A 19,198-nucleotide genomic window follows, 5' to 3' on the forward strand; every position below is an offset into this window, starting at 1 on the left:
CACAGTATGATGAGCGCAGTGGTTTGGATGGTGGATCAGGCTAGTCCTTGTAAACTGCAGGAAATTGACTTCTAATACTGACATTTGAAGATGCTACTGACCCAGTTGACTAAGTTAACCCTGTGCAGAAGCATTCAAGTAACCATTAAAAACAGAAATACAGTATCGTAACTTATCACTTTTCATGGACGGGAGTCCTTGTCAGGGACCTTTTTTTTTCTTTACTCACTGCAAAAGAAAGAATCTCAAGCCATTTGATAATTTTTATCAAAGCTGTTTATTTTGAAGATGTCAGTCACCTAAATTGCAGATTTGAGTTCACCACTGTTACAATCCCAACTGAGAAGAGTAGAAAAATAGACTTTCCACAATTCCTTAAGTCTCAGAGAAAGCTTTTTTTCTCGTGACATATTTGTTTTATATATAGAAAAATGTATATGTACAACAAAACAACATTTCAGAGACTGTTCAAAAGTACCTAAAATAAAAAAATACTCTTTGAAACCACTATGTATATGAAGCATTGGCTACACTATTACAAAGAGACTGGTTGAGTGGGCTGGTAGAAAATGTTTGCATAGGACGAAGATAAGGATGCCCAGCCACTGGCAGGGAAGGCACTCTTTCGTCTCCATACGAGAGGGGGGCTAAAGGAGAATCTAGAGGAACCGACAGAACAGTCTTAAATTAAGAAATCTCCCGTTGCCGCTGATATCCAATGTCCTCATGCAAACCAGAAAGCAGGAAATGGGTTATTATATCTAGCCTGGTGGTCCAGATCTTTTTGTGCTTTAGTGAAGTACGCGTTAATTCGCTGACATGCCAAACATGTACATACGGCTTGACAACAATAGAAGAGTTGGCTACAGCACATAGTACGGTATCAGCCTGTTACATACCCAGCCCCCAACCTGGTCCTTGTGAAAACCTAGAGAAAGTGTGAGTGCATCTCTAAATAAAGTATCTTACATGATCATGTAATTAAGGGTCTATTAAAGTCAACTCATAATGCAAAGGTAACATACCATAGTACTTTTTTATAGATAATAACTAGGTTTACATTAAACGGTGACAGATTTTCATGCAAATATTCTAAAATCTGCAAGTTTCCACCAAACAGACTTGTTGCGGATAAAAAGCAGTGCATGATGACAGTGCACACAAAATGTACTTTTTCGCTTAAATTTTATGTACCGAATAAAAATCTAAAGTTTGTCGGTTTTCCATCACATTTTCAACTCTACCGATAGTTTTGTCGCAAAAAACTTGCGTTAAACAGCAAATGTACCTACTCTGGTCTTGACTCAAGCGTGCTTGGGGGTAGGTTAGTCTACATGAGATTATTATGGATAACAACAACATTTTTTATTTGTCAAACGGCTGTCAAGCATTGATCATCATGTCACCAGAATAAAACCCTCGATATTTATTGGAAAGGAGCATCAAGCTCATCACCTTGCACTTTCAACACCCTGTGAAGTTCATCATCATGTATTTAATCTGTAGACTAATAAAATACATGCTTTCACGGGTCATAGTGGGAGGATGATTATTATATCTACGCTACAAGACCATGGTGCTTGCCTACGGAGCTGTGAGGGGAACGGCACCTCAGTACCTCCAGGCTCTGATCAGGCCCTACACCCAAACAAGGGCACTGCGTTCATCCACCTCTGGTCTGCTCGCCTCCCTACCACTGAGGAAGTACAGTTCCCGCTCAGCCCAGTCAAAACTGTTCGCTGCTCTGGCTCCCCAATGGTGGAACAAACTCCCTCACGACGCCAGGACAGCGGAGTCAATCACCACCTTCCGGAGACACCTGAAACCCCACCTCTTTAAGGAATACCTAGGATAGGATAAAGTAATCCTTCTCACCCCCCCCCCCCTTAAAAGATTTAGATGCACTATTGTAAAGTGGCTGTTCCACTGGATGTCATAAGGTGAATGCACCAATTTGTAAGTCGCTCTGGATAAGAGCGTCTGCTAAATGACTTAAATGTAAATGTAAATGTATATCAATATTTGCGCATAAAGGCATTTCCACTTCCATTGCTTGTATAATACACTTTACAGACAAAAAGATCCCACCATGTCAAACAAAATGATTTGTCAGCATTTATAAAATTTTACCGAAACTTCCGCGTTCTATCACAGCTGTCATGATGTATTTAAAAAAAAAAAATACTGTATGACTACTCAGAAACGTGGTTACTGAAGGGAAATGTGTCACTCACCAAACTCAAACTACCCAAGAGGACAATCAACTGAACATCTCCATTCTACCTACAGGAGTGCTACTCATCAGTGAAAACAAACATACAATACTGTTATGAGATTATACTTTTAGTGCAATAGTGAGGCCCTCTGTACAAGTTGCTGTCAATGTCTATCATTCTGAATCAAATTAGTGGGTATGCATCATCATATTGGTTCTCTAAAGGGTTAACAGTCCGCGGGTTACCAGCTTTCATCTTTATTGCAATAGTCATGTTTGTCCAACCATTGTGGTATTACACACAACATTACAATACAATGGAATTAGTCATCTAGCCTAAACCATGAAAGGCAACAAAAAGAACGTACAAACTGCAGGATTGGTTAATGCTCATCTACTCACTCTGTCCAAAGCCAGGAGTCAAGCCCTCATATCCTCAGCACAGATGAGACACTGTTCAGGGCAGACCAGGGGGTCATCTCTACACTTCAAAGAGACCTCTGCATTTTCCATTAAAATAGATGAGCTCATACCTGAATGACCAACAAAATCAATTCATACCTGTGTCAGTGAGAATGTGCTCACACTAGTATTGGGAGAAAAAACAGATCATACCACCTGTATTTGGAGAGAAAACAGATCATTCCACCTGTATTCGCCAAACTGCAATAAACTCATAACTATATTAGCATAGCAATCATCTCATACATGTGCAGTTTTAGTAAAGTAAACGGGTAACTATTTTGGCTAGGAAATTAGTTAATGAGTCCAAACACAACGAATATAGCTCAAACCTGGATTTGCCAGTTTGCGGAAAGCTGCATCAGTAGATTTTATTTGACTGTTATTCGATTCAAGAGACCTCCGGCTGCAATCCTCAGGGGCTGCAGAATCAGATTCCAACGTGCCTGTTTGGTTATCACTTTTTCACACAGGGTCTCTCTCGGGGTGAAGACCTTCCCTTTAAGGTTAAAACAAGCCCAGGAGAAAAGTGGCCCAATAGAGCACGGCCTGGCATTCCCTTCCTGCTGCTTGGAGGGGGGCAACGTGTTTATTAGATCTGAAGCTCCTATCTCTACGTTACTGCCGGGGGAGCCCTTCGCTAATGGGAAAAGCGGGAGATAACATCTCATGGTTCTCTCATATCTTTCATATTTTTGTGCCATCTCCTCCCCTCCATCTCCGCCTCTCCCTCCATCTTCTGTAGGTCAGGTCTGGATGACCTTGGCGGTCTGCAGGGAGGAAGGGGAGGCTCTGGCCTCGGGGGCTGCAGTACGGTGCGGCAAAATGTCTCTGTGGGGGTACTCTGGGCATTAAGTGAGAGGATAAGGCTAAGGTACAGAGGGGTCTGGAGGAGGTTGCTGAGAGGGCGAACTCTCTTCTAAGCTCACTGCTGCAGCAGTCACAGTGACAGGCCCATTGTCTGCAAAGGGCTGCGCTGACACGCTCAATTTTTTCTCTCCCCTCCTTATAGACTGACAGTCTCATATTACAGAGTAGTCAGGTCTTCGAAAATGTTTATGAAAAAAAACTTATCCATACTAAAAACCCAGCACCCAAAAATAGAAATGATTCAAACTACATCCTTCCTCTTCCACAACCATAATAGCTACAGTACTGTCCACGGTCATTAGTAAGAGAGAGCCCACTATGGACAATGGTTTAGTTGTTGTTGAGCTCATCCCCTAAGGCGGAGAACAGAGCATTAACAACACACACCCACTGACACGTGTGAACACCCACACACACACACCACCCCTTCTAGTCTCGAGCAGCGTCAGCAGTGAGCCCTCACCAGCGGGAGGTCGAAACGATTAGCAGAAAAGCCAAGGAAAACAATCTTCTGCAGGTTATGATCTTAGCAAAACAGCCACAGAGACATCAAGATAGATCTAAAAGATATTAGCACCACTGTACAGTTCTAATAATTTGCATTCCAGTACATGAGTTCCAGAGGTTCAAATGAGGGAATGCTTGGCATAAAATGAGAGCGATTGGGGTTAAAGTACTGTGGAGTGACTATAGCAAGTGAAGAAGTCTGGGTAGAGACAAGACATAGCCTGGTTGCAAGTCTGTTTCTGCTCTTTTACCAGGTCCTTATGGAATTGTCATGCCAAACATTTAGCTTGACACTGGAGTAGGCAAGAGCACAAACAGATCTGGGACCAGGCTAAGACAAAGAACAGAAAGGGACCCAAGTTTGGATTGAGGAATAGCACCATCAAATGCCAATGAGCCCAGAAGGGGGGTGGAGGAGAGAGCAATGGAAAAGTAAACAACAGAGCCATTCGAGGGATAACTCATATCAGATGATGGATGCTACTTTTGACCCTCTTGACAAGAGCCGACACCCAAACGAAGGTTCTGAGCATGCCAGTGACAGTCAAAATTAATTCTAATTGATACTCCTCTCCTATGTCTTGGTGATATACATTAGTCTTCAAGTCGCCACCATCGAAAGCGAGAGGAGACAAAAAGCCATATCAAAAAGCCTGCAAACGTACTTAAGCCAACCTTATCCCAACCTGCTTCCCAATCAGACCTCATTCATGAATTGATAGAAAGAATATTCCATGTCCCACCATTCATACCTGCATGAATGCATCAAAGCCAACTGGAGGACTTCATCCAACTTACGAAACTGACGAGGCAAACTCCTTACACAGTAACTATATAGTCTGTCTCCCTGCAGTTGACCAACCAGGTTCAAAAGAACATTTTTTTTAAAATCACCAACAAGTAGGGATTTCTATGTTTCTCCAGTACCTTCTGCTTTGAGAATCATCGCATGCTGAAAGGGCAAACAGAAATTAGTCATTTCAACTGCTGAGATAAAAGGTATTCGTGTGAGGTTTTCTGTGAGAGAAACATAATTTGCTAACCATCAGAGGTGAGTCTCTGCCTCGCAGACAAACATGAGGCATCAGCATTATACAGACAGTCAGGTCATGTTCATTAGGGCGCGCAACGGAAAACGGAAGAAAATATTAGAGAATGTGTGAATGGTAGTATAGCAGGGGCACAATACAGCAATTTCATTTCTCCGTGTGCGAGGAGATGGTAACAGAGGGAAGATAATTACAGTGAACCCAAGTCAATGTAATGTTTTGACAATGCGGCGCAACAGGAGCTAGTGAAAAATGGGATGGAAAATGTTTTGAGATTCTGAATCGAAAGGGAGGACCCGTGAGTGAGCATGTTTTAATTGAAGCTACGCTGGTTTAGTGAGTAAGTCTTTTCACCCAGTGGACAAGACATAAAAAAGTCCTCAAGAGGAACCATTTAACTGCCCCCCCCCGCTTTAATTATCCTTCCACAAACCTCCATTGACATCATCACAATTGTTGGTTGTTGGGTACAGTACGTCAAAGTAAGGATGGTGACCGAAGCACTCTTGTTCAGATCGCCATGGAGGAAGACAGGGAGTCATTGGATTGAGGAACTGGGCTTTGGTTTGGTTGAAGTTTATCCAAGATGGCCGCCGGCCATGCTGAGCTATGGAAAAGGCAGAGGGGCACAGTCATGGGGCCTGCATCTTGATAAATCTCCACAGATTGCTGTAGGGTTAAGGCAGGGATATTCGACTTCAGTTCTTGATTTGCTGTTGCTATCCCGTTTTAATTATTGAGGTTGAATTGAGACCCCGGAAACCAGGTGTATATGCACATTCTGGCCAATAAAGTGGGAAACGTGGTTTGGAATACTAGCCCGGGTTCAAACGACTTACAGTGCCCAGCACTCAGGCTATTGAATATTACAGTGAGGTTAAGGTAAAAAGGACATCTGCAAAGTGTAAGTGTTGGGAGAGGACCAAGAGATAGCGCTGAGCAGTGGCTACCACTCACATTAACTATGAGTATGCAAAGTGGATGACTTCACTTTTTTCACTTCTAATAAAAGCAGCTATGCAATTATTATTCCTGCCTTGTAGCCACATTGGTAGTAGTAGGAAGATTTCATTTGTGTTTCTCTTCTCCTCTTTGTGCTCTTGCTCAAATCTTATATTGCCCGTCCTGACATACAGCCCGTGGGTCATAAAGGATTACAAGTGTTATTACTGCAATTCCACCTTTTTCAAAAGGAGGAGCTATTTGTAATGGGCAGGTTGCTGAAATGAGTTTGCAACTCATTGCCTGGGCATTTTTCAATTTATTTCTAAGGAAAGCATACCGGGACACAAATATAAATATATAACTCTACAGTACCCTCATCCTGATGCAGGAAATTAGTATAATGGAAATGAAACGATGACTGTGCGTTGTCAAAATCCAAAACACTGGGCGGAAAGGGAAGGATTTATTCAAGTTCGATGACCAGTCAAGACTCATTTTGAGAAGAATAAAGGTGATTGGAGGATAAGCAGTTGAGCGTGGATCCAATCTGGGAGATGGGAAGGGCTAGGACCCATTATGTTAATTCATGAGACTAATCTATTTGGACAAATCATTCTCAACCAAACCAAGCCTTTCCTCCTCATCCCCCACCATGGCTCTGTGCTGAAGGCACTGTGACCGCCGCATCTTTTTAGTTGGTGCAGCACCTGGGGCTCGCCGGGGGAGGGGGGGGACTACTACTATGTGTGCTTAGTGCCATTGCCCTGAACTGAGCGCGAGTATGACCACTCTGTCACCGGACACACTACCAACCACTGATGCTAAGCCGTCAACCCCAAATCCCCCTATAGCGAACCGTCCTTTAGCGCTCTTGCCTTTTCCCGAGGCCTCTGACAGTCTTAGTTGCGGAGGGTCAGAGTGCAGACTTCCTGTAAGGGTACTCAGGTTTGTTGGGCGACCTTCGGTCCCTGGCCCCCACCACCTCCTCGGAGTAAGGTTCTGCGGGCCGTGCCTGTCCCAGTCCGCAAGTGAGGTCTGTTTCAGTTCGGGCGCGGCCTCTCGGGTTGTGTGATGCCCCGGCTGCTTGAACTCCTCCGCTCTGCATGGCCAGAGCCAGATCTAGTCTCTGGGGGGGTTGCTCCAGAACATCCAGGCGGAGTGGGGTGCCGACTGGGCCGCGGCAGGGGTTTGGCTGGTGTTCGTCGGGGGAGTACTGTGGAGGGACAAGGCCCCCTCCCGAAGGAACTCGACTGTGACTGTAGAGGTCCGGCCCGGCGAAGGAGCTCACGTGGCGCCCGGGAAACTCGTACAAGTCAGGATACTCCGACGCCTGGGCCTCGGGCTTGGGCTCGGCAGCGTGCCTCTTGCGGGAGGCATACGGACCGTGGCGGTTCATGCCCAGGTGGCAGTGGGGCACAGCAGGAGGGGCCGTGGAGGGGTGAGGATGCGGCTCGTGAGGCTCCACCTCCATGGTGACCTCGGGCAGGCGACGCTCCTTCAGGGTCATGGCTGACACACCCATGGCAATGTCCGGCATGAACTCGTTGATGACCGGCGCCACGTTCTGCAGGAACAAACAAACCTTAAGACAATAGCAACCTGATACGATATATTGGGGATGTCAAGATGAGGACATTTAAGCTCTCATTGTCCCTCAGAAGTACATTTGAGAATAGGGCCCCACTTTCCTCTCTTCCATTACACATTGTTGCCACCTACATTTCAACATAGCTCATGACATTCCCCTCGATCAAAATGGCCTCGCCACATTCCCACACAATTCCAGCTCTGCATTCCCGCTATCCCCGTAGGCCCTGTCATTACCACTATCTCAGGGGAACACTACAGCTCTGAAGTCCTGTAGACCTCTACTCACCCCTTGTTTATCCTGATGCTGGGTGCGTACCCCCCCGCCCTGGCGATTGGTGCAGTCTGGTGGCAGGGGCTTGGCCGCCGGTGGATAGGCGGGGCTGCCATGCTTGGAGGAGGAGCTCGCTGTGTGGTGGAGCAGACTGTGGTTGCAGGGGTAGGAGAAAGAGCGTGACGGGGGCTGGCTGGGGGCACGGCCAGGCCTCCACCCACTGGCTTTGAGCTGGGCATTGTGAGTGGGCGTGGCCGGTGGGTGATAAGGCGGCGGGGGAGGGGGCAGTGGCGGGTGGAAGCCTGCCATGGCCTCCAGATCGGTGAACATGCTTTCCACAACTGGGCTGCTGTTGACCCGGCAACGCCCTCCACTACGGCTGCCACCCGACGGCTGGCGCAGCGCTAGGACGGGGCTCTCGTCGCCAAAGCGCTCCTCCGGGAAGAACTTGTGAGGGTTCTATGAGGGGTGGAGTACAGCACACAACAAATTAGTCCAAAATTGCAGAGGAACAGCTTGCCAAAGCTACTTAAGAAACTAGACGTACTTCGTCTTAAAGGCAGTCTGCTACATTACGGCTATGTAAAAAAAAAAAGAGTCATTCTAACTGGGGGAAGTCAAAAAATGTTTCATTATTTCCTCTGCTCTCAGTTCAACGTTGGAGTTAACTTTGGCCCAGTCACCACTCAATGGAAAACTAAATAAAATGTAATGAGGGGGGACAAAATGCCTGATGAGCTCCTGCCAGAATTCCTGAGACGTTAGTCATTAAAGTGGCACGCTGGTGACAGAGACCTTCAGCGCATTAAATGAAAAACACAGCCAAACAAAAAGGAACACGACATGAAAACAACATCTCCTCACCGTATCCTTTAGGATGTTGACCAATCCATTACTGCCTAGACATTAGATATTGATATATAGCCTATTTTTGACCTATTATTTAACATATTGTACAAAACATTAAGAACACCTGTGGTCCTGTAGCTCAGTTGGTAGAGCATGGCGCTTGTAACGCCAGGGTAGTGGGTTCGATCCCCGGGACCACCCATACGTAGAATGTATGCACACATGACTGTAAGTCGCTTTGGATAAAAGCGTCTGCTAAATGGCATATATTATTATTATATATTATTATTATTATATATTATTCTTTCCATGACATAGACTGACCAGGTGAAAGCTATTCTCCCTTATTAATGTCACTTGTTAAGTCCACTTCAAATCAGTGTAGACGAAGGGGAGACAATTGAGACATGGATTGTGTATGTGTGCCATTCAGAGGGTGAAGACAAAACATTTAAGTGTCTTTGAACAAGGTATGGTGGTAGTTGCTAGGCATACCGGTTTAAGTGTGTCAAGAACTGCAACGCTGCTGGGTTTTTCACTCTCTACAGTTTCCCATGTGTATCAAGAATGGTCCACCACCCAAAGGACATCCAGCCAACATGACATAACTGTGGGCCAGCCTCCATGTGAAAGCCTTTCGACACCTTGTAGAGTCCATGCCCCTATGAAATGAGGCTGTTCTGAGGGCAAAATGGGGGACTACAAAGCATCGGTAATATGCTTAGAATATACCCAAAAAGGGAGACGGGTACAAAATCAATTTTTGTGGATGGTCACAGTAGTTGAGAATCCGTTCGCTATCATATAATTTTCACACTATGGGCGAAAGTTTGCACGAGGAAATGGCAGCGAGCATTGATCAAATTACCATAACATTTCAAATAGACGGCAGTAGGTACATTATCCTGTGCGAGCTCCAAACACAGCAACTGGTGACTGATGCATCACCTGCATCATGCAGTTAACTTCTCTAGGATAGGGGGCAGCACTTGGAATTTTGGATGAAAAGCATATTATTAGTAGATTTGGATAGAAAACACTCTTAAGTTTTAAAAACTGTTTGAATCATGTCTGAGTATAACAGAACTTATGTAGCAGGCGAAACCCCGAGGACAAACCAATTAGATTTTTTTTTTTTTTTTTAGGTCACTCTCTTTTCAATGGGTTTTCATTGGGAATCCAGATTTCTAAGGGACCTTCTTGCAGTTCCTACCGCTTCCACTGGATGTCACCAGTCTTTAGAAATTGGTTGAGGTTATTCCTTTGTGGAATGAAGAAGTACGGCCATCTTGAACGAGGGTCACTTCATGTGTACTGTTTGATAGAGGCGCATGACCAGAAAGCATGCTTCAGTTTGTTTTCTTCCTGTATTTAACACAGATCATTCAGTCTTAAATTGTATCGATTATTTACTTTAAAAAATAACTAAACAAAAAAACAAAGAAAAACACCTAAACATAGTTGTATTACAAAAGTAGTTTGAAATGTTTTGGCAAAGTTTACAGGTAACTTTTGAGATATTTTATAGTCACGTTGCGCAAGTTGGAACCGGTGTTTTCTGGATCAAACGTGCCAAATAAATGGACATTTTGGATATATATGGACGGAATTAATCTAACAAAATTACCATTTGTGATGTTTATGGGACATATTGGAGTGCCAACAGAAGAAGCTCGTCAAAGGTAAGGCATGATTTATATTTTATTTCTCAGTTTTGTGTCGCGCCTGCAGGGTTGAAATATGTTTTCTCTCTTTTGTTTATGGAGTTGCTATCCTCAGATAATAGCATCGTTTGCTTTCGCCGAAAAGCCTTTTTGAAATCTGACATGTTGGCTGGATTCACAACACGTGTAGCTTTAATTTGGTATCTTACATGTGATTTCATGAAAGTTAGATTTTTATAGGAATTTATTTGAATTTGGCGCTCTGCATTTTCTCTGGCTTTTGGCCAAGTGGGACGCTACCGTCCCACATATCCCAGAGAGGTTAACAAAATTCGGGTGAAATATCTTTGAAGAAAAGTAAAACATTTAATTGTGCTGAAGATGATCGTTTATATGCGCTTATCTGAGCTCTTTGTGCCAACCTACAGCTTTACTAAGTTAAATAAAACGTAACAAATCTATTAAGAAAATTTAAAAGATTGATTGGCATCTCACCTGCAGCAGTTCTGCGGCGGCGTCCGGCAGGCCGAACTCGCGGAGCACGCGGATCTGCAGCTCATAGCTAACCGTGGCACCTTCGCCGCAGTTTAGGGCGTACGCACGCTGTACCTGGTCCGTGTGACGCAGGTCCTGCAGCCTCCGGATCATCTCCTTCACCACGGCCAGCCTGGGAACTGAGAGGGAGTTCATTACAAAAACATAACTGAGTGACCTGGCTGGCCTAGCTGTAATGCCCGCAGCCTCCGGCACACGTCTATGGTGTTGCCATAAGTTTGAATTTGTATAGCAATTAAAACATAATGGAATAACAAGATTAGATACAGTCTTTTTACATGCTGGGGACCACTCAAACATAAAATCATGACATAATGGTAAATATTGCATGTATTGTGTGTGCTAGAGGATATGGAAATATTTAGCCTTTTCAATGGTCCCGGAGGGAATTTATTTTCTTCTTTATTGGCCCATCAAGTCTTCGGAGGACAAGTTACATTCTAATTTTACACAGTAGTTACTGTACATAGCAAAGATAGTTATTTGATGTACACTATATCCTGATAGATAGTACTTAAACTAGTATATATTATAGTGTTTTCAGTCTTAACTATTATTGATCATGAGCTTCTAATCCCACCCCTCAGCTACTCTCATGCCATCCCACCTATCTCCTTAACCCCACCCCTCAGCTACTCTCAGGCCATCCCACCTATCTCCTTAACCCCACCCCTCAGCTACTCTCAGGCCATCCCACCTATCACCTTAACCACACCCCTCAGCTACTCTCAGGCCATCCCACCTATCTCCTTAACCCCACCCCTCAGCTACTCTCAGGCCATCCCACCTATATCCTTAACCCCACCCCTCAGCTACTCTCAGGCCATCCCACCTATCACCTTAACCACACCCCTCAGCTACTCTCAGGCCATCCCACCTATCTCCTTAACCCCACCCCTCAGCTACTCTCAGGCCATCCCACCTATATCCTTAACCCCACCCCTCAGCTACTCTCAGGCCATCCCACCTATCTCCGTAAACCACCCCCTTATGATTTCCAAGTGCCATATTTTTTTCAAATGTACTGTGATGTTTCACACAAACTCTGAACCTTTCTTATCACATAGTATCTACAGATTGTAAATTCAAGATTAATATTTTGACCAGGAGTATTATTACATTGTTGATTGATTATGGCTTTCCAAATCTCCCAACATTGCTATTTGTTGGGTTAGCCATTCCTGAACTCAGTCCCAGAGGAATTAGAAACGCTGTTATTTAATTGGATGGGGGGTGAGAGAGAGAAACACTAGGACTGAAGGAGCGAGAGAAATGGGAGAGAGAAGGATAGGTGAAAGCAAGGCCAATGGTGGAGGCCAAGGGGAATCATACAAACAATAAAGGCAGGGCAGACAAAAGAAAAGCAGAAAGATAAAGGGATGGAGGCGGGAAAGAGTGTGTCATCTCTCTATGGTAAGGGAGAAAACTGTAGGAGAAAAAGAGAGGGCGGGATGATGAGAGAGGGATGGAGAGAGAGTGGGAGACGAAGGGTGAAGGGTCATCTCGCAGGTCGTCCCATCTCTGTCAATAATGGCAATAACTACTGTTCGTCTGAGATCATAGAAGAATATAGAATATACCCACACAGTCCTAATAAATTGCTCTATTGGCTCTGGTCAAAAGTTGTGCACTATAAAGGGAGTATGGTGCCAGCAGGCGAGAGCAAAGGAATGCCTTTTCAAACCCAGAAAATCAAGAGCTAACTGAGAACTTGAGGCCCTGTCAGGGCAGCGTGGTGGAGATTAACAATATATGCAACGCATAACCGCCTCTTCACTGGGCACTGAGTGGGTCGGCAATGAGATAAGAAAACAAAGAGGTTCATCACTTGTTGGAGGGATGAGGATATTTATTTTATTTTTATTTTATTTCACCTTTATTTAACCAGGTAGGCTAGTTGAGAACAAGTTCTCATTTGCAACTGCGACCTGGCCAAGATAAAGCATAGCAGTGTGAACAGACAACACAGAGTTACACATGGAGTAAACAATTAACAAGTCAATAACACAGTAGAAAAAAAGGGGAGTCTATATACAATGTGTGCAAAAGGCATGAGGAGGTAGGCGAATAATTACAATATTGCAGATTAACACTGGAGTGATAAATGATCATGTACAGGTCAGATATTGGTGTGCAAAAGAGCAGAAAAGTAAATAAATAAAAACTGTGGGGATGAGGTAGGTGAAAATGGGTGGGCTATTTACCAATAGGTTATGTACAGCTGCAGCGATCGGTTAGCTGCTCAGATAGCTGATGTTTGAAGTTGGTGAGGGAGATAAAAGTCTCCAACTTCAGCGATTTTTGCAATTCGTTCCAGTCACAGGCAGCAGAGTACTGGAACGAAAGGCGGCCGAATGAGGTGTTGGCTTTAGGGATGATCAGTGAGATACACCTGCTGGAGCGCGTGCTACGGATGGGTGTTGCCATCGTGACCAGTGAACTGAGATAAGGCGGAGCTTTACCTAGCATGGCCTTGTAGATGACCTGGAGCCAGTGGGTCTGGCGACGAATATGTAGCGAGGGCCAGCCGACTAGAGCATACAAGTCACAGTGGTGGGTAGTATAAGGTGCTTTAGTGACAAAACGGATGGCACTGTGATAAACTGCATCCGGTTTGCTGAGTAGTGTTGGAAGCGATTTTGTAGATGACATCGCCGAAGTCGAGGATCGGTAGGATAGTCAGTTTTACTAGGGTAAGCTTGGCAGCCTGAGTGAAGGAGGCTTTGTTGCGGAATAGAAAGCCGACTCTTGATTTGATTTTCGATTGGAGATGTTTGATATGGGTCTGGAAGGAGAGTTTGCAGTCTAGCCAGACACCTAGGTACTTATAGGTGTCCACATATTCAAGGTCGGAACCATCCAGTGTGGTGATGCTAGTCGGGCATGCGGGTGCAGGCAGCGATCGGTTGAAAAGCATGCATTTGGTTTTACTAGCGTTTAAGAGCAGTTGGAGGCCACGGAAGGAGTGTTGTATGGCATTGAAGCTCGTTTGGAGGTTTGATAGCACAGTGTCCAATGACGGGCCGAAAGCATATAGAATGGTGTCGTCTGCGTAGAGGTGGATCAGGGAATCGCCCGCAGCAAGACCAACATCATTGATATATACAGAGAAAAGAGTCGGCCCGAGAATTGAACCCTGTGGCACCCCCATAGGATAGATGAAGGAGGGGAAGTCTCTCTCTTATCTTGTATTGAAGAGAAATAGCCATAACAGAGTACTAACTTAGGGGTAGAAGTGGGTTCGGGTTCTGTTCATCATTCCCAAACCTACACTGAAACGCTACAGAATAAAACTCAGCCTTTAGATCGGTACTTAAGGGCCAACTTTGACGTGCACCACAATTTCATGAGATCTCCTACATGTTTCATGTCGACTATTGGAGTTTGTAGGAAGACTGCAAATTGGTAGAGGCGGGATTTATTCAGTCAAGTTATCCATGTTTGTCATAGCAGCTTGCTCAACACCATTTCTTCCTTGTTACAATTGCATTAGCATCTTTTCAGGAAGAACTGACTTAGACACTCTGGATAAGAGCTACAAAATGACAAAAATAAATACATCTACAGCCATGTTTTGATCATTTTCATTTTGGGAAACTGGAAGAAAGCTAGCTTTGCAGCTCCACCCACCTGGTATCTCATTGGCCACCACTGAGGGTGGGGTCGTCTGGCTGCCACCGATTTGCTGGTGGTTGATGATGTGACAGCACTGGGGCACAGCATTGTTGACCATGTAAAGGGTGTCGGGCACGTTGGACATGCGGACCATGCGCAGGCGCACCAGGTCCGTCTGCTCCACCATTATCTCATCCAGCACAGACTGACAGACAGTACAACAACAGGGGGGTTAGAATGTGTGTGTGTGTGTGTGTGTGTGTGTGTGTGTGTGTGTGTGTGTGTGTGTGTGTGTGTGTGTGTGTGTGTGTGTGTGTGTGTGTGTGTGTGTGTGTGTGTGTGTGTGTGTGTGTGTGTGTGTGTGTGTGAGTGAGAAACAGGGTTGGGGTCAATTCAGGTTTCAATTCAGTCAATTCCGAGGGCGAATTGTAATGAATCTTAGACAATAATGGACAATAGCATGGGTAATTTCAATCCACCCCTTGTATCTTAGATGTGACGGTGCCCACCATTGTTCATGTTGTGATGTACAAGCAGTGTGTGTGCGCACGTAGTGGTTCTGTTGTGTGGTGTTGTCCCAACCTTGGCCTCCTCCACGTAGGGCGAGAAGAGGCGAGGTCGCACGTAGATGCCGGCACTCTTTTGCCTCAGCCAAGAGTTGGCCTTTCCACCTTCCAACGTGGGCAGCATGTCTGAGGGAGGGGTGCTGATCAGACCCCTCTTCATCTGGGAGGGGGTAGAGTGGGAGAGAGCGAAGAAAAAAGCGAGAGAGGAGGCAGAAAAAGAGAGGAGGTGTGGGGAAAAGAGGGAGAGTGAGAAGGAAAACAGGAAGGAGAGGGGCAGTCAAGTTAAATGGAGGAATGCAACATACACTACAGCTAGACTGATCCTGCTGGCTTCATAGATCGAAAAAAGTTTGGCAACAAAAATACTTGCTGCATTAGGCTACCTAAACGTAAACCAAACACTGCAACAAGACACAGTATATAGTGCATAACATGATCTACAACGAAACAAATTATAATAAGGATCCCCACAGATTCTGTCTGCCCCTGTATGACTGTTTTAGCCTGGGAAAACACACCTTTATTTAACCAGGTACATTGACTGAGAACACATCGGCTGTGTCCAAAATTGGCACCCTCTTCCCAATATAGTGACCAGAGTTAGGGAAGAGTTGTAGGGAGAATTAAGGAAATGAATGAACCAACTGAAAGCTGGGGATGATTAGGTGGCTATGAATGTATGAGGGGTTAGATTAGGAATTTAACCAGGACACGTTCAACTCTTGCGATAAGTGCCATGGAATGACCACAGAGAATCAGGACATTGCACCGAGTCGGAGAGGACCTGGCTGTTGGAGGGGCCGTATGTGTTCGGTGCGGACACACACACACGCTTTCACACACACTCACTGTGTCAGAGAGGACCTCGCTGTGGGGGGGCAGTATGTGTTCGGTGCGGACACACACACACACACTCATTCACTGTGTCAGAGAGGACCTCGCTGTGGGGGGGCAGTATATATGTGTTCGGTGCGGACACACACACACTCATTCACACACACTTACTGTGTCAGAGAGGACCTCGCTGTGGGGGGGCAGTATGTGTTCGGTGCGGACGTAGGGCAGCAGAGGGGACAGGATCTCCTTGAGCTCCTCCAGGTCCAGGTCTCTCCGCTTCACCCCCCGCTTGTTCACGCTGTGGGCCGTGCCACTTAGGAGGTTGGGCTCTGAGGGGGGATACACACACACAGTAAGACACACACGCAATGCAATCGGGATGTACAGTATCCAAGCTCCCACTATTTAGAACGTTGCAGTGCATTAGTTCACAGCGTAGCCGTTTTTGCCACAGGAAAATGCCACCTAATCTATTTGGCCTTACTTGATTAATAATTATGTTCCGGACCTCGGCTAAATCGGGTTGCTTACTCCTGCAGTACAGTATATTTTCACACACACACACACACACACACACACACACACACACACACACACACACACACACACACACACACACACACACACACACACACACACACACACACACACACACACACACACACACCTTCACAAAAGCCAAAACATATGTGTATGATCCATCCCTCCATGCAAACTAAGTCATTTAAGACACTGGAAAATGACATAAGCTGATTCAAACTACATTTCGAGTTCGGTCCTGCTGTATTTTTTGTGTATCTGGAGTAACTGGTTTCCCACGCCAAGGAAGAACCCCTTTGGGAGAGAGCTATGGTTTTCCAATTTCCAATGAAGAATCTTCAACAAAATACCTAACTGCACCCAAAATAGACTGCTCATCTTGAACGACAAATTAAAGTGTAGAGAAGGAGTAAGCCTGACATCCCTGTTCTTGGGTTGGCCCAAACGCTCATCTGACTATGGTTGTGTCCCAAATGGCACCCGATTCCCTATGTAGTACACTAGATTTGACCAGGGCCAATACGGCTCTAGTCAAAAGTAGTGCACTACGTAGGGAATAGGGTGCCATTTGGACTGCAGCCTACGGCTGGTTAGACCGAGTCAGGTCCCGTCCAGCCCTACTCAGCCAAGTCTCCCCTGGGCTTAGTTATTACTCCACTTAAACTGGATGAGAGCATAAATCACTGGCCCAGTGTGTGTGTGTGTGTGTGTGTGTGTGTGTGTGTGTGTGTGTGTGTGTGTGTGTGTGTGTGTGTGTGTGTGTGTGTGTGTGTGTGTGTGTGTGTGTGTGTGTGTGTGTGTGTGTGTGTGTGTGTGTGTGTGTGTGTGTGTGTGTGAGAGAGAGAAAGAGAGGTATAGAATGAGCGAGTGAGAGACAGAAAGAGGGGTAGAGAAATAAGGAGAGTGAAGGAAAGAGCTTGATTGCAGAAGTTGCCCTGTAACTACAGACTTCGGATCAGATTAAACCCTTACCTTCAAACCTAACTGTAACCATTACAGCTTGGGGAATGAAACCATATCTGAGCCTGTATCAGTGGATGTGGGTATCTTCCACCTACTCCAAATGAGGCGAGGGGAGAAGAGAGAGAAGGGCCAAAGGGAGAGGGAGGGAAGAAGAGAGGGAGGGAGAAAGAGGGAGGGAGGAATGGGTCTCTCACCTCGGTCGGCCATCCTCTTGATAAGCTGGTGCTCTCCCCACTTGATGAGGTACTTGAGGATGTCCTGCTCGCTGGCCTGTATACCCGAGACAATAATTAGAAGCCATGGGAGATGAGGCATGTATTCACATCGTACCATAACGTTTTGCAACGAAAACAAACGTTTCTTATTGGCAAAGTTAAGGAAGATGACCCACTAAGACTTGTCCGCTTGCACTCTACCCGTAATGTCATGTGTTTTGGATCTGTAGAAAATTGAATGAGCGTCAAGCTACCTCTCGTTGTAGACCAGGAAAGTTACCAGGATATGAGCGCCCTGTGTTTGTTCTAAATCCTCTTTGGAAATTAAATACATTCATTCTGGACTAAAAAAACAAGCACAGAATGCCAGGTCCAGTCCTCCCGTGTCTGCTGCTTTGAGTGAAGCGTTTCAGCTTTGATGTGGGTGAAAGAGGGCACAGGGTTTGCCTTTGATGGCATGACTTTGACCTCCAGGCAGATAATTGTCCAAACCATTGCTGTGCGTTGGCATGCACCGTGTGTGCCGTCGTGCATGTGTATTTATGTACTATGAGCTTATATGCATGTGTTTTTTTGTCATGTGTGAAAGTGAGAGAATTAAAGTGTAAACTAGCCTGTGTGTGTGCATGTCTCAGAAAACGTGTAATGCCTTACTATGTATACTTGCCAGTGTGCGTCTCTCCGCATATGCATTCCTCTGTGCGTGTGTGTGTGTCTTCGTGTATGCTTGAGATTCTTCTCCTGCATGTGTTTGAATGTAACACTGAGCCAGGAACCCCTGTGGCGGACACTAATCTGCTCATCATAGACCGTTTGGGCTGGGGATTTGACGATGTTAGATGCCGGAAGCTCTCCCAGCACCAGTCAAGGATGCTGCTCCGAGGCCTGGCAGGTCCCTACACAGCCTGGGGTGTATTCACTAGGAACCAAGCAGAAGCAAACGGGACGAAACGGAGAGGTACCTACCCTAATTTGTCCAATAGAAACTCACATTTTTGTTGAAAAGTGCTTGGTCAAGGTTCGCTACGGTCAGGTGTGTACTAATAAATACACCCCAGCTTAATCTTCTTCACACGAACAGCCTAGTCTTCCAAGGGTGACTTGACATTATCCTCTAAAAGCACCCAGGCTCGCAGCGCACACAAAAACACGGCACTACCTGCAGAGCTTTCTGTAAGCTAGCCAAAACTTCTCGTCTGTGAATGTGGAAATGTGTTGCATTGCGGTTACTTGGCACTCTGCTTGTGTGCGTTTAGAAGACTGAAATGCCACCCAAGGTCCTCATAAACTGGTCTGGTCTTCAAACAGTTAGCCTATTTGTATGCCACAAAGAGCCCTCATAAAACAGCCTTGTCTAACAGCACACGACCACTAACCAGTCCTAATATCATCTATCATCATCAACTTCTACAAGCAAATCCCCCCTCATATCCAGTCTATTTCCAAAGAGCTCAAAAGCATATATATTTCCCAGCAATGAAGCAG

At 45.5% G+C, this 19,198-nt stretch overlaps 1 protein-coding gene across 1 annotated transcript in view; it reads right to left on the bottom strand.

Annotated features, from left to right (window-relative positions):
• Nucleotides 1-2,452: 2,452 nt before the first annotated feature.
• The window catches only part of btbd7 (BTB (POZ) domain containing 7), a 116,758-nt gene continuing 100,012 nt past the window's right edge, over nucleotides 2,453-19,198 (bottom strand). Inside the window, exons 5-11 of the mRNA XM_052470846.1 lie at nucleotides 17,693-17,768; nucleotides 16,164-16,324; nucleotides 15,175-15,318; nucleotides 14,608-14,797; nucleotides 10,918-11,096; nucleotides 7,925-8,368; nucleotides 2,453-7,612 (exon numbers count right to left, since the gene is read on the bottom strand). Coding sequence (XP_052326806.1) covers nucleotides 6,962-7,612; nucleotides 7,925-8,368; nucleotides 10,918-11,096; nucleotides 14,608-14,797; nucleotides 15,175-15,318; nucleotides 16,164-16,324; nucleotides 17,693-17,768 — 1,845 coding nt within the window. The 3' untranslated portion in view covers nucleotides 2,453-6,961. The remainder of the gene's footprint in view (nucleotides 7,613-7,924; nucleotides 8,369-10,917; nucleotides 11,097-14,607; nucleotides 14,798-15,174; nucleotides 15,319-16,163; nucleotides 16,325-17,692; nucleotides 17,769-19,198) is intronic.

This window comes from Oncorhynchus keta, chromosome 19, assembly GCF_023373465.1.
Source record: "Oncorhynchus keta strain PuntledgeMale-10-30-2019 chromosome 19, Oket_V2, whole genome shotgun sequence".
Classification (NCBI taxonomy): Eukaryota; Metazoa; Chordata; class Actinopteri; order Salmoniformes; family Salmonidae; genus Oncorhynchus; species Oncorhynchus keta.